Source organism: Python bivittatus, unplaced genomic scaffold (genome assembly GCF_059951505.1).
Source record: "Python bivittatus isolate LINGU-HERP-01145 unplaced genomic scaffold, Pbiv_v1 ctg000610_np1212, whole genome shotgun sequence".
Classification (NCBI taxonomy): Eukaryota; Metazoa; Chordata; class Lepidosauria; order Squamata; family Pythonidae; genus Python; species Python bivittatus.
The window spans coordinates 58320767-58345782 of record NW_028277088.1 but is presented as its reverse complement, the minus strand read 5'-3'; the positions used below and the strand labels follow the sequence as shown (position 1 = coordinate 58345782).

At 38.0% G+C, this 25016-nt stretch overlaps 1 protein-coding gene across 3 annotated transcripts in view; it reads right to left on the bottom strand.

Annotated features, from left to right (window-relative positions):
- The window catches only part of IKZF1 (IKAROS family zinc finger 1), an 83446-nt gene that overhangs the window by 41283 nt on the left and 17147 nt on the right, over positions 1-25016 (bottom strand). For all 3 annotated transcript variants that reach the window (XM_088150116.1, XM_088150118.1, XM_088150119.1), the window contains exons 2-3: positions 21663-21716; positions 13224-13343 (exon numbers count right to left, since the gene is read on the bottom strand). In XM_088150116.1, coding sequence (XP_088006242.1) covers positions 13224-13343; positions 21663-21716 — 174 coding nt within the window. The remainder of the gene's footprint in view (positions 1-13223; positions 13344-21662; positions 21717-25016) is intronic.

The following is a 25016-nucleotide window of genomic DNA, read 5'->3' as shown; positions in this document are numbered from 1 at the left end:
CCCATGGATGAGCAAGAGTACGGACTAGCTCAAAATGCTAAAGTTTGCTTGAAGGTGCTGAAAAGTACTAGTCTCCTATATTAGTAAGTAGTATTCCAGAGAAGTGAGGTAGAATAAAAACAGATAGAGTGTTCTTGCTACAGAGGTCATCAAACAAATGTGTGTTATGGCATAGAAGTAGCTTACAGTGGTAAACCTTCCCTGCACGTCTTGTGCAAGTGCTACTAGTAGCTGCTCCTGCAGCTGTTACAGAAATGTGTTATTTGCTAGAGCTCTACCTCAGTGTATCTGATCATCTCTCTCATCCCACGTTTCAGTATGAAAAACATAACCCTAAAAAAGCCACAACCCCAAATTAGTGGATCACTCTGTTCTCAGGAAATGCGCAAATCTGAGAATCTAAGCAGCGCAAAGGTAATTTAAAAAAAAGAGGAAAATGAATTTCACATAGCCAGCACCAGCATTCATTCACACAGGAAGAACGGGGTTTACTAGGAGTTCAGGGCCTACATCATCCGAAACTGTTGGTTCTGCAGGTATCATTTGCTGCCCTGCACCTGCTCCGTGCTATAAGGCAGGCCTGTGGTTAGAACTACGTAGGTTGGTTTGTGGCAGGCTGGCGGTCACCCTTTTGACTGTGACGCTGCTTTCTGCTGGAAAGATGAGCAGAAATTCATTCCATTTCTGGAAGGATTTTGCAAAGCATCCAGATAAATACTGAAAAAAGGTATAGAAAAGTATCCAGTTGTTTAGGACAGTGAGTTCTTTTTTGTGAACTGTTCTATGTTCAATAGCTTTGAAAATTCCACTCATTCTGGAGGCCAAAGTTTGTTAGGACAGGACCAGCTGGAACCAAGACTTTACCCCCATTCAGTTGTATCCTTGACTGCAAGTTCCTTGGTTCATCCCAGAGAATTTAGTGGGAATCAGAGTAATCTCATAATCAGCATAGCTGTTTGGGCTTTTGTTTCAATGACCTGCTAAAATGTATCATGGATTTCAGGGACAGGCTTAAGGAACTTGTATATATGGAACCATTATATATGGCAATATATAATACTGGGAGTTTTTCGTAGTGTTAAGAACAATCTTTTTTTTAAGATAAAGTATGTTCTTAAGCCAAAATGTGTCATAGTAATTAGAAAACTGGATTTACATTTGAGAGTTCTAGGTTCTTGCTCAGTTCTAAAGTTTCCTGGCATCCCTGGGCCAATTATCTTTTACTCTTAGACAGACCTGTCTTATTTTTGTGGTAAGGATAAAACTAACTTTTCTTAAAATTGTGGTAAGGCTCATATAGCTGTCCTATCATCTCTCTGGAGGACAGTAGTTTAAAAAAAAAAAGTGACAAATCATGCTTGGAATTGCAATGAACCTCACTTTTTCTGTGTAGAACTTCACTGGAATAATGTACTTTACTGCCCATTTCTTTCCCTGCAATCAAATCAACAGTATTTAGGTGCTGGTATCTCTCTTCTTTTGAAATGAGTTCAGCAGTGCTCTACCTAACTCTAAACAGATTGGAAAGTTAACTTGCATGAATAAGGCTTGCACCTGTTCCTTTGTATGTGTTATGTTATGTAGCTATAAGCTTTTGATATTAGGGACTACAGCATTATCACTGGCACTAATTAACTAAGATATTACATAAAGGGAAAGAGAAACAGGACAAGCCCAGCTTCTCTGGAGCATTTAAGATTAAGTTCACCAAGCCAGAAAAGTCCTTCTATGTACTAGCACCCAGGGACTTCCCAGTCTTCCTCCACAAGATATCTTTAATTAAGAATGGCTTGCTTTTCTCTTACTTAGAACCACAGGGAAATTTAAAATGGCTAATAAATATGATTTTATTCTCAGATTAAGAATAGTTAAACAACTGTGTATCTTGGTTGTTTAAAGGAGACTAGACATGTGTAACACACTTCTGTGCTTGGAAGTTCAGAAGTCTGTTTATGGAGCTTGCATATGGGGGAACTGTAAATAAAGAAGAAGAAGGAAGGCTGGCTGGCTGGGGAATTCTGGGAGTTGAAGTCCACCCATTTTCAAGCTGCCAAGGTTGAGAAACACTGATCTGAGACCAACATCTTTGGCAGACAGTAAGGCTCCAATTCTTTACATACTTATCTGGGAGTAAGTGCTATTGGCCTAAATGGAGCTTGCTTCTGAGTAGATAACAGTAAGATTGAACTACAATGTCCCTCTTCTCCATGAGGCTTTGCATTCATAACAAGTGGGGCTGAAAAGGAAATGATGTTCTGCTCTAAGAGGAGCTGCTTGACAGTGTGTTGAATTCAGACATTCATCCTTATAGCAGATGCCCGGAATCAAGGGCATTTCAGTTAGTCATAACTAACAAGTCCTATTAATTTCAATAGAAATTAAGTCTAGACCCAATCACAAGTGAGCAGCATTAAAATACAGAGAATAGTCTCTTGTTTGAGTAAAAGAGTACTCAAGGTAGTTTTTGCAGTCAAGGTAAAACCAGTTTATCCTGTGAAGAATTCTTACTGCAGTTACTTGAATAATCAATAAATGTACATTTCTTCTCTTACTTCAACTGGACACCTGAAGTAATTATGTTAGAAACATAAGCAATTCCTTTTAGCATCAACATAAAGTCCATCCTGTATGAATCAGCTCTAGTTCAGTTCAAATCAGAGATTTAAGATTCAAAGATGGCTTGATTCAATTAGTGTGATTCTAGCTTCAGTGATTACCTAATTCAATTCTATCTGAATTGATATTAAAAATTTGCCATCCAGAGTCATTCTGGCATCAGGTGGTGCCAAAATTGAATTAAACAAACAAATCAAATAAATAAATTTGATTCAGAAAATGTATAGACTATGGTGGTGAAACTTTAAAACATCTGAACTTGCTTTATGTTTTGAAAATAACAAGAATGATAGACCTTAATTCTGACAAGTTTCAGATAAATGGCTTCAGGGATTTCACCATAATACATTTAAAATATTCCATTCCTCCATATCTTCCTGCAGAAAGTCTCCTGTGCAGCAATCCAGATATGAAGGAGAAAAGAGGATTCAGAGTGTGCATGGGGCTCTTACATGTTGCCTTTTGACAACTTCCTAAATGATATTTGATTTAAAATGTTATGCCAAAGAAATGTATTCCCACCCCCCTACTTTAACTTTTAAAAAGATCACTACACCTCTTTTTGCAATCTCCATTCAAGAAAATGCTAATTTGAATTAAATAAGTCCCAGGTAACTGTCTTCACCTCTGGTGTGTGTGTGTGTGTGTGTGTGTGTGTCACAGGCTTCCCCTTCTAAGACATAAATTTGAGCTGGGAGGTGGCATGATGAAGCCTACGTTAAACTGTGTGACCTAGAATTAACAATAGTGTGAGAATTCTGTCTGCCCCAAACTGTATAGCAGTGGTTCTTAAACTAGGGGTAATTACCCCCAAGTGGGAGGGACATCTCCTGAAGGTAATGAAGCAATTGTAATTGCTTGTTTTTGAGTCAAGGATCCAGTTTTGGACTGCCACTGCCAAGACACTTGTGTAAAGCAACAGAGTCTGGGTTTTTGTTTTTGTTTTTTTGGTGAGGGTAATGATGTTATTGGAGACTAGGAAAAGGGGTAATTGGGTCAAACAATTTAAGAACCCTCTGCTGCACAGCTTGCATAGCTGAAGTTAGAAGACTTAAGTGTATGGATGCAAAGCAAATCTAATCATCATTAACATCAGCATCCTGATAAGTAGAGTTTAGTAAGGTGAAAACCTTATTGGCCATCTGCTCATGTAAATTTTAGAGAGTCCATTATACTGTTCAACTTCCCTGCCATCTTTTCCCACATATGGAATTGAAGTTGCAATGTTGGATATTGTCTGTAAGAATCTCAGAAGCAGCAAAAAAGCCTTAATCAATTAAAAAAAAATCTGAATAGACTCAAAGCCATCTGATCTGACTTGTTGCTTTGAATCAGATCCCCATTTCAATTCAAATCTGGTTCAAATGCATCTTCACTGAATCTCTAAATCAAATTTTTACATAGCCCTAGATAATATCATCATTATTATTTCCTCCTTTCTATGTATGATAGAAAAGATTTTCTTCCAAAGCCAAGAAAACTTTCTCCTCATAGCTAACACTTCTTAATTTAATTACTATGCTGTTTGGACAACAGCATAGTAATTAAATTAACAGAAGAAATACCCATTATTCAGACAGTAAATATACTTATGAAATCAGTATCTCTGTCTTTATGATAGAGAGCCTTGTGTAGATGGTCAAACTGGAGAGAAATGTAGGTGCTCCATCTGTGCACACACAATCAGATCTGCATTAGAAGGATAATGGCCCTGCCTTGTCCTCCTTAGGGATCTCTGGGTAAACACCCCACTGGGCATGGTACTGGATATGATTTCTGTATTCTCCAAAAAACAGTAAGACCATATGTGTAAATTACAGGAAAGGAGAGGGAGGGGTGATCATAGGCATGGTTTCCAATGCATTCACCCCACTTTAAGTGTAAACCTAACCCTAACTCTTTGAGTATATCTCCATTATAAGTGCAATCACTTTGCTATTATAGATTTCATAGTGGCTTGGCACAATGTAATATAATCAGTTGAAGTTTTTCCTGAGAGGAAGATGAGTGGTGGGAAAACTGTTCACTCGCTAAACTTCTCTGTCATGAATGCTGCAGGTAAAAAAGGTCAATAAAAAAGGAGAAGGAGAAGAAGACAATGCTCCAGTGTTATGGGGATCATAATGGCCACCCTTACAGTGGTGTTGTAAACATTTCTGATAAATGCATAGATGAAACACTCTGAATAGTTGAAAAGCACAAAAAAAAAGATAGCATTTCCCCCTTCCTTTTCTGACATCTGGATAAATCAAACTGTAGTACATTGTGTTATTCTCTAATAGAAGAGTCAGGTTCCTCAAAATACTAGCTCTATTGCTTTTTATTGGCAGATACTTAGGCAAAAGTGAGCTGAAACAAAAAGTGGGATGAAAGTGTTATAGGCCAAAGATAAAGTGTGACTGCACAATGAGAAGATCATATACACAGAACAAACATAAAAGACTACTAAAATACAACTCAAGTTACTATCCACTGAGTGTTATTTCCTTTCTCATTTATACTATACTTATAATGCGGAACAGTCTCCAACTCTTTTTCACCAGTGAAGTTTACAGAGAATCTCCAAGGACTGAGGATATGAATTAAGGAGATAATTCTGTTTTTCTGCTATGATAAAGGGCAAAGAGATGTCTCAAGATGGGGACAAGAGGTAGCCATGTGCCCCTGTTTTTGTGTTAATATCCTTCTGTCCTGTTTTTTTTCTTCTTTTTTCATCTGAATCAGAATAGAAATAGTAACATTTTAGAAAGAACCTGCTAATACAATCCCTCTATCCTATCAAATTTAGGTGAAAGTTTTTGGTTGATACAATTTCTCCTTCAGTTAAAGCTAATAGCAGCTTTAGAATAGGTGATGCTCAATCTAGAATGGCAGAAAGAGAAAAGTTAACTTCTCTTCTATAGTATCATGACCCTAATAAAATTCTACCACCCCTGATTGCATTTGAAATCAAAACTGTATTAAACAATCTTCTACATCATATCCAGTTTGAAAGAAGCTTGTACCTAGTAAATTCATAGCTATATACAACTTCCTTCCAGGGATGGAAATAGAAATCCTATATGGACATTGTATCTTATTGAAGTTTTTGTCTCTTAATCCTTGGGAATGTGAAAATATTTATTGATTGACTGAAAACTTTTACAGACTGAATGTTTTGTGTCCTTATAAAGCTTGTACTCTGTCAAACCAAAGACACATACAGGTAAGAAGTTCAAACAGAATGGAGATGTTACATGTATGGGACATTCCTACATAATGAATATGAGCAATTTAATATTTTTAAATACATTTGTCCAGTTCACTTAAAATAGACTTTCTTTTCATTTAGATTTTTTTTGCATTTTACCATTGCTAAAAGTTAACTGGATGAAGGGGGGAACTGTGAATCTGTCCACACAAGTATAGCTGCATGGTTTGAAGGGACAGTTGGATTGTCCAAGAGTTGGCACTTTAAGGACAAAGACCCGGTGGTAAAGCAGAGATAGATAACATATTTGTTCACTAGTGTTCTTTAAATTTAACTTCCCTTTTTTATTCATTCTACCTGAATTGTCCCACTTTGTCCTGAAATAAACTCTGTATTCCTCTTTATTGATTAATCTCTATTGAAATTGCATGCTTTGGAACCTGTGTGGTTGTAAAAAAATGTAGAATTTCAGTAAATGTTCCTATGAGCCTCAGTGCAATGATTTCTGAGAAATACTGCAAAAAAGTGTTATTTAAATAATTCATTTTTTGACTAACAAAGCTGGAAATCTGAAAATAATAGCAATAACTTTGGTAAACTGGTTTGAATGATAGCAGCTTTTCCTTAAGACTGACCTGGAAAAGTAGAGATGTGACTCCCCCACATTTTTAAAGAAGCAATATTTGTGAAAGTGAGTTACAGGAAATCCTTCTGCCTACTGAGTCTTCCAAGCATAGAGGTGTCCTCCCTCAAGTGTCCTGCCCAGCAGTCCTAGGTGAAGCAAATTGTTTCTCTGAACTTTTTAGGCTAAAAGAAACCTTTCCTTGTGACAGCCCTAAATACCTGAGCTGAGGCCTGCTGTTGCTGAACCAGAGATCCTGCTAGATAATTTTAACTCCCCAGATAAAGCAGGACTTATCAGAATGGGAGAGATGTGCTTCTTAGATAAAAATGACTTCCTCCCGCTGCAGATAAGATCAGCAGCCTCACTATCCGAGCTGAAAAAGCCACACAACTGAGCACACGCTCTCATATCTCCACATTTAGCCAGAACCATCTTTTTTTTTTCCTCCCCTGCACAGCACGGAAGGCTGAATTTTTTTTGTTGTTGTTTCTTTCCTCGAGATCAGTGATAATCATCAGCAAATTTCTCCACTGCTAGTGGTGTTACTTGGTTTTAGGATACATTGGTTTCGCACACTTAACAGACACTAAGGAGGAAGGAGGGATTTTGTTTCTCTTTCACAGGGGTTTTACACAACCAAACAACTAAGGTTACAATCCTATAAGTTACACATGTGGCAGTGGGACTAATAAGCTTAGGCTCACTTTCTTGGAACTGAGACGACATGTGTAGGATTGCACTGCCAGCCCCACTAAACTCAGCGAGCTTCTACACAGACATAGATTGGATTGTGCAATAAGGCAACAACTGCTTGTCATATACTTACCAAGAAGTGTTTAAACAGCTCCTCCCCAACATTTACATTTTCAGTGGAATTCTGCTTAACTAAATTAACTTACTTTAATAGAATTCAACTTTAATCTCTGCCCACTGTACATGCTCACTTATCTTGCCTCTGTAATTCCCCATTTTTCCCCTCCCCATGATCAAAATTTGTATGATTTATTCCTTTGCTTATGCTATGAATTGCCATGGGCACCTATAATGCTGTATAAATATATAATAATATAATTGTAGGTTAAATTCTATGCTTCAAGTGACTGGTTTTTCAGACTATGCACTGTCTTATCATTTGAACAAACTACAAATTCTAACTTCTGTTTTTATTGTCAAGCATTTGTTTCCATCTATTTATTTAATCATGAGCAGAGCTAAGGCAAAACACACTCGAACCCTTAAGACAGGTCTGTGCCCTCAGAAAAGCTTCAAAATACAACAATTACACCAGTGAATGTACATGTGAGATGACATCTTCCCAACAGAAAAAATGCTCATTGGAGAAGCAACAAGGCTCTGATACACTGCCTTGTGAGGGAGCTTCAGTTGGGCTACAACATTCCCAATACAGTTTTAAGTGATACAAAATTAGGAGTCTCTGCCATGATTTTGGAAGTACATACAGTTTAGACATAAGAAATAATTTCTGTTGCACACTAGCTAGTATTTCAAGAATGTGTTGCTTTTGTTAAGATAGTGGCTAGATGAACAGCATTCTTCCCAAATAAATAAACTATATTTCTCAATCAGGAGTAGAACATTTCCTCTTTTTCTTTAGCATGTGTGTCTTTTAATTTGTCTCTTCTAAGGACTTCTCTTGGGTGTTGACCTATATTTCAGCATGGAACAGAGACTCTAATGGGGAGAAGAAGAGAACAACAAGTGCCTTGCTGGTCAATTTGGTTGATTATTTGTTTCCCATATTCCACTTTGCTGTTGTAGTAATATAATAAAAACCCAAGCAACTGTTCTTGGAAAAAGCAGGACCCTGCCTCTGGGGGGAAAAAACCACAACATCTGAATATCTTAAAAAAATATCTGGCCATGATTCCTTTATGGTTGGATTCAGGTTATTTGAAGGACTTTTATACAGGTCTGGAGTTCTTGATTTTAAGGGAAATTAAAGCTGAATGTAAGCAAATGCCTATCCCAAACTTCCAAAAAGCAGTTTTATAAGAGTAATGATAAGTAAGTTTCCTTGGGAAAAAGAATTCAAGATGGGTAGGAGTTCATAAAAAAGAGGAAATTCAAAATGCAGTTGCAATGAATTAAAAAAATGAACAGAACATCAGAACAAGCCCAGGTGCCTATGCAAAAAGCTTAATGAAACTCTGAAAAGAAGAGAGGATGCATACAGAATATAGGAAGAGGGGCCGGTCACCAAGGAAGAGTGCAAACATATAATTCGGAACTAACGAGTTGGTGTCAGAAAGGATAAAATTCAGGTGGTTGAAGGATGCTAAGAATAAGGAAAAGGGCTTCTCAGAATAATGGAAGAGATATACAGTATGCTGTTAAGATGGTGAAATGCTGTTAAGATGGCAAAATGCCAGTAAGTAACAAAGAAAAGACAGAGCTACATATCTCCTATTTTGGCTCAGTCTTCAACAAAAGACTATGTTCTGCCAGGCACTTGAGAAGAGTAGAAAACACAGAACTAAAAGTTGAGATTGATAGAAGCATGGCCAGGAAACACATACAGTATTTACCTTGAATAAGTTTTAAACACCAGGATCAGATGTATTGCATCCTAGAGTACTGATGGCCAACCTTTAGATATTATCTTTGAGAAATCCTGGAGAATGAGTGAACTGCTAGATGACTAGAAAAGGACAAACATGTTTTCAAAAGAGGAAAACAAAGGATCCACAAAATTATAGACCAATCAGTCTAACATCAATAACTGGAAATTCATAACATTATTTGATAAGCTCCTTGAAAACAATGTGGCAATTACTAGATGTAAGCATGGATTTGCCAAAAACAAACATCTAACTTTTAATTGGTAACTTAATAGATTGTGGGAATGCTGAAGATGTCAGGTATCTTCATTTCAGCAATGCATTTAGGAAGGTAGCCCATGACATTCTCATTAGCAAGCTATTTAAGTCTTGCATGACAATTAATCAGAGATATAACTGGCTTGAAGACTGTAGTCCAAGAGTTGCTGTTCCTCACCAAACTAGAATGAAGTATGGGTCCTTTACTCTCCAATTTTTAAATTAATGACTTGGGATGAAGCAGTGAAAGGAATGCTTATCTAAATAACAGAACTGTTAGACCGGTGGGCATTAGTAAATAAGTCTTCTCATTGATGGCTCTACTTTATGGAATTTCTTTCTAAGGTATATAGCCTTGGCTCCATCTGTTGTTATTTTTAAGCTACTTTGAAAAGCTATTTGTTCTCTTTAGCTTCCAACTAAAATGTGTTATTATATTTTGTGTGTGTGTGTGTGTGTGTGTGTGTGTGTGTGTAGGATAAAAAAAACCTCTCTCAAATATATTGTATAACTGTATTTTATTATATTTCTATCTCATAAACAGTTTGAAATGGCAAACAATTCCTGAATAAATCTTCAATGAAGCCTTCTTGATGGTTCTCTTTTCCCAGTCACCACAAATGATCACCACCAATTTGAGGTATCCAAATGGTAACCATTGTGTGTTGGTTAAAATGTAGTAGACTAAATAAAAATAAAAATAACGAAGGTTCATCCTGCCAATAGGATTGAAGGACTGACTGTATCCAAAATAAAATTCTTGTTTTTTGTAGTGGCAGATTGATTTGTAAAATATGAGGGGATAAAATTGTTTCAACCTCAAACTACTATTCTACGCAATAGTGCTAAAAGAAATTCCCAAACCTATAATTCATTCTACACTCATTAGTTCTGCCTGTGCTTGTGAAAATAAAGAGGTAAACATTTTATAGGCAGTGGCAGCTTCATCCATTTGCTGTGTAAGGATGTTTCCTCATGGCTCTGCTGCAACTGTCATGATAAGAAGACTTTTCTTATCTCTGTTGCTACTTATCTTAGGATCAAAAGAAACAGAGTGGGAAGGAACCACAGTAATTAATTCATCAACACATGTACATTCACATGTAGCAAAGCAGGAAATCTCCCGGTATGGCCACAGCACTGTCACAAGGAATTATTTGTGTGACTGCATTTTAGGAAATATGGAACACTTTGTATTTCTAGAGCCAGATTATATATACTGTATCTACTATCTGCTATCCTCTATATAGTCCTAGGTGGCTTGGAGCATCAGTCAAAACATAACAATGTTTAAAATAATAACCAGAGGACCACTACAACTTGGATAAAAAACTGAAAATAATAAAGCAGCAAATTTACTTCAAAGGCCTTTGGAAATGGTATTACAGTAGAGAATAAATGAAACAGACCTCCCTAGACGGTGGCTTCAGAGCCTAGGTACAGCCACTAAAAAGGCCTTCTCCCTGGTCTGAACAGGACCAATATCAGGGGGCTTGCATAAGAGGACCTCCAAAAATTATCTCAACAGAGAGGGAGGTTTATAGATGAAAAACTGGTCCTATCTTAGTTCTAAACCATTCTGAGCTTTTACCTAGAAACAAGCTGGAAGCCAGTCAAGCTATTATAATAAAGGAGTGAGATACAACTCTCTTTATGTATGAGTGCCTGGTAACAAGTGGGCTGCAATATTCTAGACAACAGTAGTTTCCAAACACTCTTTACAGGAGCCCTATATAAAACAAAGTGCAACAATCCAGATTTGAAGTAATGAAGGCATGTATCACTCAGGCAAGTCTTGAATTTTCCAGGAATGAATTGATATGGTTGGCATGGCAGTCTCATTTGGGCAACATTTGAATCCCCGGGGTTTGGAAGAATCATTGTATAGAGGCTGAACCCCAGTTCCTGGCCAAATCTATTAATGAAGAACACTTCTGCTTTGCTAGGATTTTGCTTCAACTTGTTAGTCTACATCCAGTACAATACTATCCTCAGGCAAGAGTTAAGGACCTCAACAGTTTTCTGTGAATGTGATGGAAAGTGGGGAGGGAGTAGGTTTCACCTAGACATTGATGACACTGAATCTTAAAGTCCCAGATAACCTCCCACAACAGATTCAAATTAATTAATTCAAATTAATGTTAAATGTACAGTCCAATGGAATCTGATAGAGGTTGGTAAACATCAGCACCATTTTCAGAGAGTGGCCCTTCAAAACAGACTAAAGCATTATACAACCATAACTCCATCCAAGGCTATCCAGAACAGCACCTTCACTGATGACATCAAAAACCACAGAATCAACAGGGACAGACTCCCCTGTCTTCCCCTTGGATTCATCCATGACTGCAGTATTGAACAGTGACTTGCATGTCTGAGCTATCACAGATCAAGTGACACAGACAGAGTTTTCACATCACCATAAATACAAATTATATATCAATTGTGTCTGCTCATACATCCAGATAAGAGTAATCAAATGCTAGATAATTCAGTGATGAGACACAATAGACATGCATATCTGAAATAGCCCAGATATGGAAAATGAAAAAGTATACAAATTATAAAAAGATGGCTACCATTCTGTTTGTACAGAATTATTACTCATGGGAAATTCTGCCTGTCAGTCCTGCCTCGTCCAGTGTCAATCCGATTTTGCCATTCTTCCCTCAATAACTGGACTGATCTCAGGTTAGAAGTGGATTTGTACTGACTTCCATTGCCAGCTAAGCTACAAATAATTAAAGGTTTAGATTTCTACATAGATAAATTCAGTTTTGTTAATGTTAAGTAGAGATGAATAATATATCAAATTCTCATTTTTCCATCCTTAAATTCATTCTGTCATTACCCACAAAATTCTGTTTGTGTGTTATGAAAAAAGGTAACATTTTCAGGTACATTTTTCTTTACGTGCAAGTTTTCTAAATGCTTCCCACATCTCAAATTTCAGAAAAATGTACATTTCAGTATATAATTGTATCCTAGTTCATATATATATAATTAGAAAGAACAAACTGGTAAGTTCACATTAAAATATGAGTTAAATTATTTTTCTGACCTCTATTTTATAGACACTTTTTTTTTTTTGCATTAGAAATCTTAAAGTCATTATTATTATTATTAGTGCCAGATAGCAGTTTCAATATTGTTAGCATGGTCACTATTCAACCACAGCCAAACATTTTTAGGGTCAATAGGAACTAGTTGAACTAACACTTAGCTGTTATTTTTTTGAATATAGAGACACCCTCTAAGTTTGGAGAGAAGTACAGAAAGAAAGCCATAACATGGATTTAGATAAGTACCCTTTATACTTTTCAAACCCAAGTACTTATTTTTAAAATCAATCATTAATATACAGGTTTCCCTAACTCTCTTTTTCTCTCTCCCTCATCCTCCTCTCATACCATCTCTTCTCTGTTCGCTCCCTACTCCATTTATATCTTTCTCCCTTAATCTCACTTCTTCTTTTAAAAATGTAAACAATAGAAAAAGCACCAATAAGGTCTGAGTGAAACCAACCATGAGTTTCAATCCATGAATTGAAGACCAGTGACTTACATGGTTTGGCACTATAGGTAAATATTCCAGGTACTATCTCTCTATTTAATTAGATATGTTAGATTTTTAAAGCATAAGCCAAGTTAGCTCTAGGAAAAACTTGTGTGTCATCCAACTCCATTCCGCTATAATCAAAGCTTTCACACATTTAGTTTTTCATTATGAAATCATGTCAGGGGAAATCTTGAACAGAATTTCAAATTTTAAAGCTAGAGTGTTGCCTGACATTTTCTTTAAATCTGAACAAGTTTTATATTTAAGACAGAAAAGAAACATGAAAACAAAGTCTGTCAAAAATGAGAGTACAGGCTTAAATATCTTTCTCCCAAGTAGATCTGAAGCACCTTGTGTGTGACAGTAGCAGAATCACCACATGTATCAACAACCTTACCCAAAACTCTTTCAGTCCTAGAATTTGGCAGTCCTCCTGTGCTGGTTGAAAGATCTTCGGGTACAGGCATGGGCTCATCAGCATCATCTGGAACATCACTTACTGGAGGACTTTCTTTCCCTGATAATGAAAGAGCAACCCCACCAAGTTAGGAAAGGTATCTGCTCTGTTTGTGTTTCTTTTCAAATAAGATGTAGATAATACTGATGGTGATTCCAAGACTATCAAAAACACAACACATTACCAGGTTAGCTTTGGATTAGCAATTATTTTAAAACTAAAAACAGATTTTGAATTGAACGAAGTATAAAGATTAATAGGTATATTTGCTTCTCCCTCCTTTTGTATCAAGTGACAATAAAAATAATTTTACCATTCTTTTCAGTTTTTTAATACATTGAATTGAAGCCAGGCATTTTGCAATTAAATCCTATTGAAGTCAACAAAACTTGTAGTAATGATTAACTTCTCATATTGATTTTTATGGCCCTAAGTGCAACTAAGTGTATATCAGATAGCTGAACAAGGAGAATTATATTATGGAAAATTTGGAATACCTTTCTAAATGGATCGCTATTTTGGCTCCACATTTTTTCATATACTAATTCTCATTTTATGAAAGGAAATGTTAAGCAGTATAGTGAGGGGAAGTGCACATTCTTTTCCCATTGATATTCCTAAACTTTTTGCACAATGGTTCATGAAGTACTGCTTAAACTGTTCAAGTATATTTTTGGTAGAATATATATGTAACATGCACTTCTTAACCACATATTCCATGACAATTACAGGGCATTAGCCTCCTTCTTGTGGAAACTAGCTTTAACATGAAAGCAAACCCCAGTTTGCTGCTGGCTATTCCTAAATTCTGCCTTAATACCACTTGTCAAATAAATAGAATTTATCATTCCAGTCTGGGTGTCCCTCAGCAAAACCTTTCTTTTGAAATAAATAACCAAATAAATAAATACGTTTTATTCAGTGTGCTACATGTTGGCTCTCCTTCTCTTGAACACCAAAGCATGATATTTCATATTTCATGCCTTAACATCATCTACGTTGTTATACCCTGATAAGTTCAGTACTGTGTGGCAATTTTATAGATATGTAATCACACTAACATTTTCTAGCAGATGACTTTCAAAGTGGAAAGATGGGGAAAATAGTCATTCTCCATTTAATTTTTAAGAAGCATGTTCAGAATAATAACTGGGGCTAGCTGTGCAATTGCAAACAGAGAAGCAAACACTGGGACAAAATATTTAAATGACATCTAGAAATCCGAGTCCCAAACAAGTTCCTTTGCTGTTGATAGAGACCAACCCCAAATACGTGTTTCACGCATTTAATTCACTCTGTTTAGTTAGGGAATTTTTCTTATACAAAACTGTGAGGCTGAGTTTCTGACAGTGCCAGACCTGCTATTGCCATGCCCTCTCAGCTTGGTGCATTACATCCTAGTCACTGCAAACATTCTTTCAGCCAAGATCAAGTCTCAGAAGGTTGGTTTTGAAGGTCTGCTTTTGGTTATCCAAGTGACAGTACTTTAGGGATACTGGATCTGGGCTGCAAACAACCATCTCGCCCCTAAATGGCAGGAAAGAGTTAAATGTTTCCTGCTAATGGCAACAAAACACTGTGATTTCACTGCTGTAGGCAAACATAGGCCAAAATCACACAGAAAGGTAGCTGAAACACCACCATTTTATTCTTCTTCATTGGAAACAGCAGACAAGCCTTTCCTTGCTTGCATCTAGCGGCCTATGGGATTTTTGCAGCCTAGATATGATAGGCCTCCTCTCATGTCTGCCTTGCTCTTAGCATTCACTTCTCAAAGGGGGCAATGGAGCAGAGTGGTTGGTGCTTATATACAGAACTAAACTATTCCCCGAAAGTCCAAACAAGATGTGGTGTGTTTGTCAGTATTTGTGAAAGAGACTCCATTATAATATACCATGGCTAGGCATTTATTTTTCACCAGTTAGAACCAAAGCAAAAATTAAGAGTACAGAAAGGAATCATATGGCAAACATTTGTGGCACAAATCATAATCTAATCTCTGGGCCTCCTTCACTGGCGCCACATATTGTTGGATGAATTACACTTCACTGTTACTACATTTTCAATTGAGCAGGGAAATAGCTCATTTCAAAAAAGACTGCTTTCTGGAGTGGGGTAGGAGTGTGAACTAGAAGCTTATCATGTAGCTTAGGGAGCTCCTTTCAAACCCATCTATGGCTGCATGTCAAGAAGTGCAAAAAAAAGCTTCCGTTTTATGTTTGCTGGCTTATATATCTGCTACTTCAAATACACATGAATGTACAGCTATCTTAAGGCAGGGAACCATTCTCCTTTTTTCCTTGGTCAGCCGCTATGCTGTTGATCCTTTTCCTACCTTACCACCCTTACACAGGCAAGGGCAGGTGAAGGATTTCCCTGTCATTCAGTCCTATGTTGTTAAGATGTTTCTATCTGTTAGGCATTGCCTGTTGAATGGCTCATCTGTATTACAAATGGCCATTGTGCACATTCCCCCACTTCACAAAGGAAGGATGGATGATGTTGTGGAATCAGGATCTGAGCCAGCCCTTCAGGGCACACTTGAGACCATGCCCGTCTGGACACCTGCATACACAATACCCCTTCCCACATGCTTCATGCAACATATCTTCATCTACACATGCATACAGGAACTCGCCAACATAACCCTTTCTTTCAGAGCGGGGAGAAGCATAAGGCTTGTCTGCTATTCTTGATGAAGAAGAATAAAACTATGATGTTTTGGCTACCTTTTTGTGTGATTTTGGCCTACCTTTTCCTACAGCAGTGAAATCACGGTGTTTTGTTGCCATTAGCAGCAATATTTTGGCCTCAGCGGCTAGCCGGAAACAGGAAGAAGAGGCATGTTCCTTTTTCTTTCCTCTTGTCTAAACAATACAGATTCTCACTGAAGGGTACATACCTCAAGACCTATGAAGGAGTGCACATGTTGACATGTATAGCAAATGTATAGCCTGTTGCTAAGATACGCAAATTTTCCAAACAGACACATCCATCAAGTGTGATGAATATAAACATTGATTTGTTATATGGTTTAGCTGTTAACATGTACTAACATGGCACTTAACTTGTTTTCATCTTACTTGTATGATCTGTAGATTCATCAGATGCTCCTGGATTCTAATACTTTCTGAGAGGCATTTTTTTCTGACACCATATGTGATTTTATATACATCAGTGTTACCCTACCTCACTCATTTTTCTAAGCTAAAACCACAAGTTATTGTAATCTTTCCTTAGAGAGATTCTTGCAACTCTTTAATAGTTGCATATTCTCCAGTGCTAGACTTTTGAAGTGAGATGACCAGAAGTACATAGCTACACACTGGATTTGGATGAAAACATTATAATAGTGGGACCACAGTAGATAACAGCAAGTAGCCAAACTTGGCTAGTCTTGAAAGAAGCTAAGTAAGATCAAACCGGGTTAGAACTTGGATAATAGACCACCAGATAATCTCAGGACTGTAGGCTGACTGGTATATTTTAAAAAAAATCCTGGAAAAAGCAATTTATTTCCACACTGTTATGAAAATCACATGGCTATGCTACAAACATGAGGGTCTGTAGAAGGAGCCGGGGGGAGGCAACGATGAAATGTGTATGATATTTTGCACAAGTCATGACTTATGTGCTTGTGGCAAACATCAGGATCATCACACCCATTTCATGTTGTCACTTGATGACATCACAGTTTGCTAAAGATGCTACTCATAATGAACACGATTCAGGGGAGTCTTTACCTTGGTACAATAATGGCAGTTTTATTTTTGATTCCTTTCCTAATGGCCATCCACAATCTGGATGTCCCACTTTTCAAAGCTGCTGCTCCCTGGGTTACTGATTTATATATATGCTGCCTAGTGCCTACTCTGAAAAGGCTCTGGGTATCTTACAAAAATAGAAACCTTAACAACTACACAGGTAACAGCATTAAAAAATTTAGAGTGGTATGGCCTGGATTGAAATATACATTCTGAGCCCCCTCCTAAACAAAAAGGACCAGGCCAGGCCCACACCAAAGTAGATATGATTATGGATGTTAAAGTTATTTAACAAGATTTGCAAAAGGTATCCCACTGAAGATCTGAGCATGGACTGGCCTGTACAGGAATAGGCCAGTGTTTCTCAGCCTTGGCCATTTGAAGATGTGTGGACTTCAACTCCCAGAATTCCCCAGCGTGCATTGGAATAGGCAATCTGGCAGGTAACTTGGACTAAACCATGTTAGGCTCTGAATGCTGAAGTGAGCACATTTTCATGGAGATATTTTCATCCCCCCTTCCTCTAAATGGCTTTCCTAATCCATCACTGTTGCTGTTTACTACATGAACTTGTGGGGGGAGGGGGGTGCCCCAACCAAAACACCTGCCAAGTGATGAAATGGATCTTCCCCTCCTTTCTCTTTCCTCACATGAAGGACTTGAGGTGGTTTAGGAGGGACCTGGTCAAGGGAAATATTATTCTATGTTTCTGAGAAAATGGAAGAAAAATTGTGGGCAATAACTTTCATTTTCCATAAAATGTCTTGTCACTCAAAACAAACCTGCCATTTGAAGAAATGTCATACGGAAAGAGAGATTCCTTTCGACCTAGTTCCAGAGGCACAGCAGCTCCAGCCTTGGGTTAGGAACTAGATGCCATCCAGATAATTTGCCCCTCTGTCCCTCCTCCAATTGTCAAATTGAGAAATGGACATTTCCCTCTTCCTGGACCCACTGCCCCTTGTGGTTTCATTCTGGTGAAAAGGACAAGATCTCCTTTGACCTGGCCAGTTGAAAGATCTTGATTAAGTGTAGACTTCTGGTGTATTTTTTCATACACTTGTGTGATTGGGAAGAGAGAATACTTGTTACAATAGCAAATGTGTGTGTAGAGATAATGGGAATGTAGGGCACTTACAGGAAGGATCAACAGGCAGCAGGGTGGATACTTATTAACCCTTACTCTGCTAAGCTTATTAATGTTCCCTTGTATGTGCCACCTCACCAGCTGTTCATCTCAGCACAATTTACTTCTAGCTCTCCTCCAGCTGCAGGAAACAAACAAACAAAAACTATGAAAAAAAAGGAGAATGGGATTTGTGGGGGAGAACTGTGGATGGGTAAGTATTCAGCATTCCTCTACTGAATTTCCTCTGCAAGGGAATCAGCACTTGTTCCATCTGTTAAACACAAGCTGCAAGACATATAGAAGTTGTGTTCAAACACTGACTAAGGTTTATATCAAGTCTTGGGAAATGATTCCAGATGGCACCTGCACACCAGGTGCTGATTAAAAATAGAGTATGGATAGTAAAATCTCAGTGCAAAGGTCTGTAAATCCATCTTCTTCCTTGGGCACACACACCTCCTTCCAGCACAATGGCCAGGGAACTCCTCATAAATGCATTCACTAATCTTGCCTTTGGCAACCCATGATGTTTGTTTCTGTTCTGGTTTAAGCAAAGACAAACAAACATCCTTTACCAGCCAACTGCATTTATCTAGCTGGTAGGAAGTACGGAAGATGATCTTGACAGAAATATGCTGTTACCTAGACAAAAGGGGGTGAAGCATTTTTAAAGTTCAAAACAGCCAGATAACTAAATAATAGTTGATGATAAATAGCACAATCAGACTTGCAAGTTTCTGTTATTACAGCCAATCTCAATAAAAGTAGTTTTAGGCTTTCAGTGGATTTGATTTCCTGGCCAGGTCTACCTCGTGAGGTTGACAAGCCTACTTACAAATGTTAAACTTTATCAGAATTTTTGTGGGAGATAATTGGCAACAAAATTATCTTTTTTTTTTCTCTACCATCTGATGAAAACAGACTCTACTTCTCATAAAAACTGGGTGTAATGCCCATAACATACAAAGGTAATCTTAGGCAAGAAAGCAGTTTTATTTCCTATCTTCTTAAAACAATAACTCCATAATGAATTCAGACTATTCCTTCCTTCAGGCAAAGTGCATCACCTCTTCCAGCTTGTGAGTTGAAGCACTCACCAGTCCCATAATGAACAAGGCCATAATGAACAGTGCCGTGGTGCTGTTGATAATCAACTTTCCATACTGTAAAAACCTACAAGTTCTATTCCTTCGCACTGAATTTCCAGCAGTAGGCATTGGCAGCTAGTTCCTTCTATGAAGCTCACAAGCTGTGTATGGGCACAGGTCCCATTGTTTGTCCCCTGTACTTGGAGTTCAGAGGAGTATTTCTTTGGTAAACAGAGATTCCATTAATCTTGGTTTTGCACTTTTGAGAGTAACATTATTAATTTGTTCCAATTTTTATAGCAAACTTTAGAGCACATGAGTGATGTCACGAGTCAGTTCTCCCTCTCCTAACATCCGGCTTGCTAAAAACTTGCACAGCCTAATTCTTACCCCACCCAAGCCCCACCCCTCTTTCTGATGCAGGTGTCTTTACAGGAAACCACAGACATGAGATACTGCAAAAATGGTATTTCATTTCCTCCTCGATTTGGTTTTAGCTGAATTTGCTACTTATATAGACATAAGGTTTCAAAGTTCTTTAGGTTCACTCTTTGCCCTCCTCTCTCTATGTTAAACTTTGTATTAATATAAGCCTGTGGAAAGGGCAGCTACAAGCTGAACCCTGCCACAATCACAACTCAAATATATTTAATAATTGTGCAGGCTTAGATTAGAAATGCACCTCTGGGCCAGACCTAGATGACATCACAGGCAGAAAGTTAACAAGTGGGGTGTAATTTGTATTGGAGAAGTTTAAGGCTTCTCCAATACAATTGGAGAATTTTATCAGCTACTGCTACCTTTCCACAAATTTTCAATAAACCTTCAGAACTACTGAACAGTGGCCCATGATGGCTTTCACTGAAGCTGCCAAGTACGCTTATGAAACAGAGATCCCTCCAGCTGAGCAGTGGGAAGTGCCAAAGTCAGCATTCTGGCCAGAGGCATACCAAAGAGTTGGGGAATGGGGTGAGGCAGAAGTTCCCACAGGTACGAAGGCAAGCTGCACATAATTCCACTGTCACAAAGTGAAAGATGGAAAACAAGTAACTCCCTTTAACTCACATAGCCAAACTGGAAGTAAACAGGCTCTGTTGTACAGTGGCAACCACAACATGGGATCACAATGGCTGGGAGCAATGCCAAGAAGAGCCCTGAGTGCTGATCTGGGAGCTGTGCCAAGAAGAACCCTAACTGCCATATTGTAGATGGTTTATACACAAATCTACAGATCTTGTTCAGTAGAGAAACATGTTTTGAAACAAATCACAGTATGTGTAGTTAGAATCATATCTATTGGAACCATTTGAAAAAGACAACCTGGAAAGTCTCATACAATTGGTGAATCGCCTGCTTTTGAAAACATTCATTCTGATTCAAAATGTAATCTCAGATTAAAGAGTGACTTGGTAGTTCCTACACCTTAGAAACAACCATATCAAAAAGCCTAAACGATGACAAAGACCCTAAGAGTGTCTAACGTAAAGAGAAGACCAACAACACCTACTAACATTCTTGAGATTACACTCCGCCCTCATTATTCTATGGTGGTTATTTGGCTACAATGAAGATCTTAATTTTGTCTTCTGCATTTGGATGAGGGTATTACTTGCTCTTTAATATGTACATTTCTAATATCTCAAATATTTTATACACTCTTTAGAAACATATATTGTAGAGATATCTGGAAGGTATTAAAATTCCAGGTCCAGTGGACTATAAAATAGCCAAATCTCTGGTAGATCTCCAATCCACATGTCATTTTCTGCCACCTCACACAGTAACGTTCCTTCAAGGGTCACCTCTTACAATTGCTTCTAAGATGTAGCAAATCACTGACATAAAAAATAGTTTGCCAAGCTCATTGCAGAAAAATGAAAACTCAAGTCTAAGGAAATCTAAACAAGGTAATCTAATCAGTCTTTGACTACTTATAAAACTGAAGACTCATAAACTTTAGAAAAAAAATATTGGCAGATAGTATTTGATAGATAAGACTTTTTTTTTTTTTAATGACTCCTCCAGTTTATATTTGCTATGTTTCGTATTAAAAACCCCTAACAGAAATCTAAATCTGGCTTTGAATTCAAAATGTGCCATACAGGCTCTTGTCCTGCAAGAGCAAGAAAGATCTGTGCATACAAATAGGTATGCTTCCCCTTCCTTTGTCATTTTTTCCCCCAAAAAAGTGATTTTAAAAGAAATCCATGCATTACTAAGTTTGATATGAAGTGGTAAGCATTAATTATATCTTGATTTCCACTCTGACATCACAAAATATTGAATCAATTATCCTGACAATAACACTATGGTTCAGTAGAGAACCAAACCAATTTTGGATTGGAGGGGAGCTTCCCCCTTTCTTTCTAAGTCATATTCTTTATATATCCCATCTCACCAGAAACTTGGGACATATCTTGAGCCTCATCTGTTTCCATTTTCCTCAAATTATCTGGAAAAAAAGAGAAAAAGAAAAACTTTAAGTTTAATGTTAAATATAAAATCACAGGAGAGAGCTGGGAAGAAGAGAAAGAGAAAGGAGAAAAGAGTTGCTATTTAACTATGAGATTATCTGCCAGGACTAATGTTTTTTCCCCCTTTCTTTCCCATCCTGCATATTTGTGGGGGTATCAGCCTGGCGCAGACCTTGATCCTTTTAAAAAGAGCATTACAAAGATTTATAAAAATATCATTACAAGCACAGGAGGACCAAATTTGTTATTTATTGTTAATTTCCTACTGCATAATAACCCAAAATGCAAACTGACTGCAACAAAATTAAGCAGAAAATTAAATGGCCCTGGGTCATTGTAGGCAAAGAATTCATTCTCTTGGCTGATCCATAGTTATGTTCTTTCTAATTTACTGAGCATGCATCGATGAACCTTGAGTCAGCTTGGTGACACGCGTACAATCAGCAATCAAAAAACGAAGCAATTTGCTGAAGAATGTCTCATTTACCCAGGCAGGCCTGCATATCTGAACAGCAACCGCCACTACCTCCATTAATAATGAATACACCTGAAGCAGTGGCAGATGGGCAAAACAGCAGTTTCAGTCTTTTGGCCCTCTCTTATTCAACCATCCTTTGCTTCGAACCACACCAGCTTTCTTCCACATGGGGAATGGAAGCCCTCCCCAAAATAGCAAACAGAGCCCTGGAGAGAAAAGGAACTTAGGTATTTCTGTTTTACTGACAGATGGCTTGACTCCATGGATTTGCAACAAATAGTGGGAAGCTGGTTGCCCTTCTGTTACAACACGTAATGTTCCAAAGAATAAAGTTGCAAAGTGACCACAAACACCAGGGAGAAGCACGCCCTGGTTAGCGAGGCAGAAATAAAACCTAAGTCTGGCCTTGGAGCATAAGGCTAGTGGTCTGAGTCCTCAAGAGTCTCGGTGGACATCTGCTGGCTCTTTGGCCAAAAAAATAAAAAATAAAAATCAGGTATTGTCAGCACACCATAACAATGAACTCATTCAGTAACACAAGTAGCCTCTTTTCAGAAATTCAGTTCAGATCAGGTTCCCTAGCCTTTGTACCTTCTATAAACTACTAAGAGCTTTTTCCAGTATGTATTTTTTCAGACATCTAAAGAATTTTAACTTTCTGGAACCATCACCAACACTTTCGAAACAGAAGCCTTGAAGATCAATGCACAAATGATTTCCAGTGGAATGTTGTTTTCTCCAGATAATTGGCTAAACATGGTGTCCTTAGCAAAGGTCTACACATCTTGGGACTTACCAAGATGAACACATATGAAACATATGAAATCCTGTGTTTTCTGCTTTCCTAAGATTACAAAAGAGAAGCATTGTCAAGTTCCAGCAAGCCAAAAATATGGTTAGTGAGCTGTGTTTGGCTTGGTGAGTCAAATGTTATGCTGCTCTGAGCTGTTGGATCTGGATGTTGGGAAGGCTATATTGAATTCTGGCAATAAAACGTACTGGACAACTCATTATGACTTGATCTGAACTTAGGGATTTCCTGTAAGTCCAAAGTGAAGAATGTAGCAATCAGGAATGGCTTGGGGAATCCATCTAACACCAGCTTGAAAGAAACCACCAGGCTCTTGTTCAAGACATTTAAAGCCCTAAATGGTTTGGATTATAATTATACAGAGAGGTAAAGAATATTCTTAGCTGTAGTACCTGAGCAAAGAATGTTCTCCCCTTGGACTGAATTATTTACATTATCTAAATAATCAGGTTTTGAAATGAGGTCAATCATTTGGGTCTTCCTGAGTGCTGCTTTAAGCATTTCAACTTGTTTATTACAAGTGATAATGTTACAGGGATGATAATTCTGTGATATTTTTAAAATTAATTGAATTATTTTCAATTATCTTGAATTATTTTCTTGAGCCTACCTCTTGCAGAAATTCACGATATAGGATGGGATCAATTTTTTTTAATGAATAAAATGAATAATAAAATACAGCTCAGCATTCCGTTGAAGAAGACCTAATTCAGGCATTAAATAGACCCTTAGGCCTGAGACAGACTAACTTCTATTTTCTGCTGCAGATTCATCCAGCTTCACTCTTCTGTTCAGACAGACCACTTGAATCCATTGTGGATTCTCCTCCCTCATATTGCACAGGCTTTGGATATTTTTTAAATACATTTCTCTTGGGCACCTGGCAAATATTTACCAAACATTTATCTGGCAAATCCCTATATAGAACTCAGAAGGGAAGAAAGTAGTTTTGTTCTTGCTGCAAGTTAAGCCGATTGACAGCCTACACATAGATGCAGGTAGTCCTCGACTTACAACCATTTGTTCAGTGACCATTCAAAGTTACAATGGCGCTGAATGAAGGGACTTACGATCAGTCCTCAAAGTAATGGCCATTGCTGGGTCCCCATGGACATGTGATCAAAATTCAGGCACTTGGAAGCCCATCCACAGTTACGACTCCCCCAACTTGTGCGCAGCCTACACCAGCCCTCTCAGCCCTCCCCCAGCCCTTGCAGCACCTCTGTGCTCCTTACCTGGGACTTCGGCCTTTTCCCGCTTAACAACCCATGTGGAGTTATGACGATAACCGGGACTGCCTGGAGTTGCCATTGCTAAGCGATGCGGTCACATGATGTTGCGCTTTATGCCTGCATCACTGAGCGATGGAAATTCTGGGCCCAATTGTGGCCGTAAGTCAAGGACTACCTATAGCTTCTCCTAGAAAAATGAAGAACTGGCTACTCCCTTGCTTGGGAGAAAAAAAAAAAAGTCTTGACCTATGATTTAAAATAGTTTTCACAAGACCCATAAATAAAAGAGATGAGCATGCATAAACACTGGTGATGCATACTTTACTATTAGCAACAAAACAGCACCCTCTATCAGCTGGGGGCAGGAGCCTAAATTAGAGCAGCAATCCTGTTCCTCATTGGCCCTAATGAAAGATCAGGACCAGCCATCTTCATATGGCGATGGTATTTAAGTGTGATGTTCATGCCATAAGATATGCACGTGGGTCACTATGTGGCTATAATGTACTTAATGTTAAGCACTTGTAAGTGCTTCATTCAATTCAACCAGAGTTAAATTGTCTAACACCAGATGTAAAATGTTCACATTTCCATTCTAGTCTTTTATTTTGCTTCTACCCATAATATTTTCACTGGCATAAAGGACTGCTGTGTTCACCTATAAGAACAATGTAGACATGCCTTCTCTATTGTTGTGCCTGCCCTTCCATAGAGCCACAAAGACTTGGCTGTTCTAGCATACAGTTGGCCAGAATGC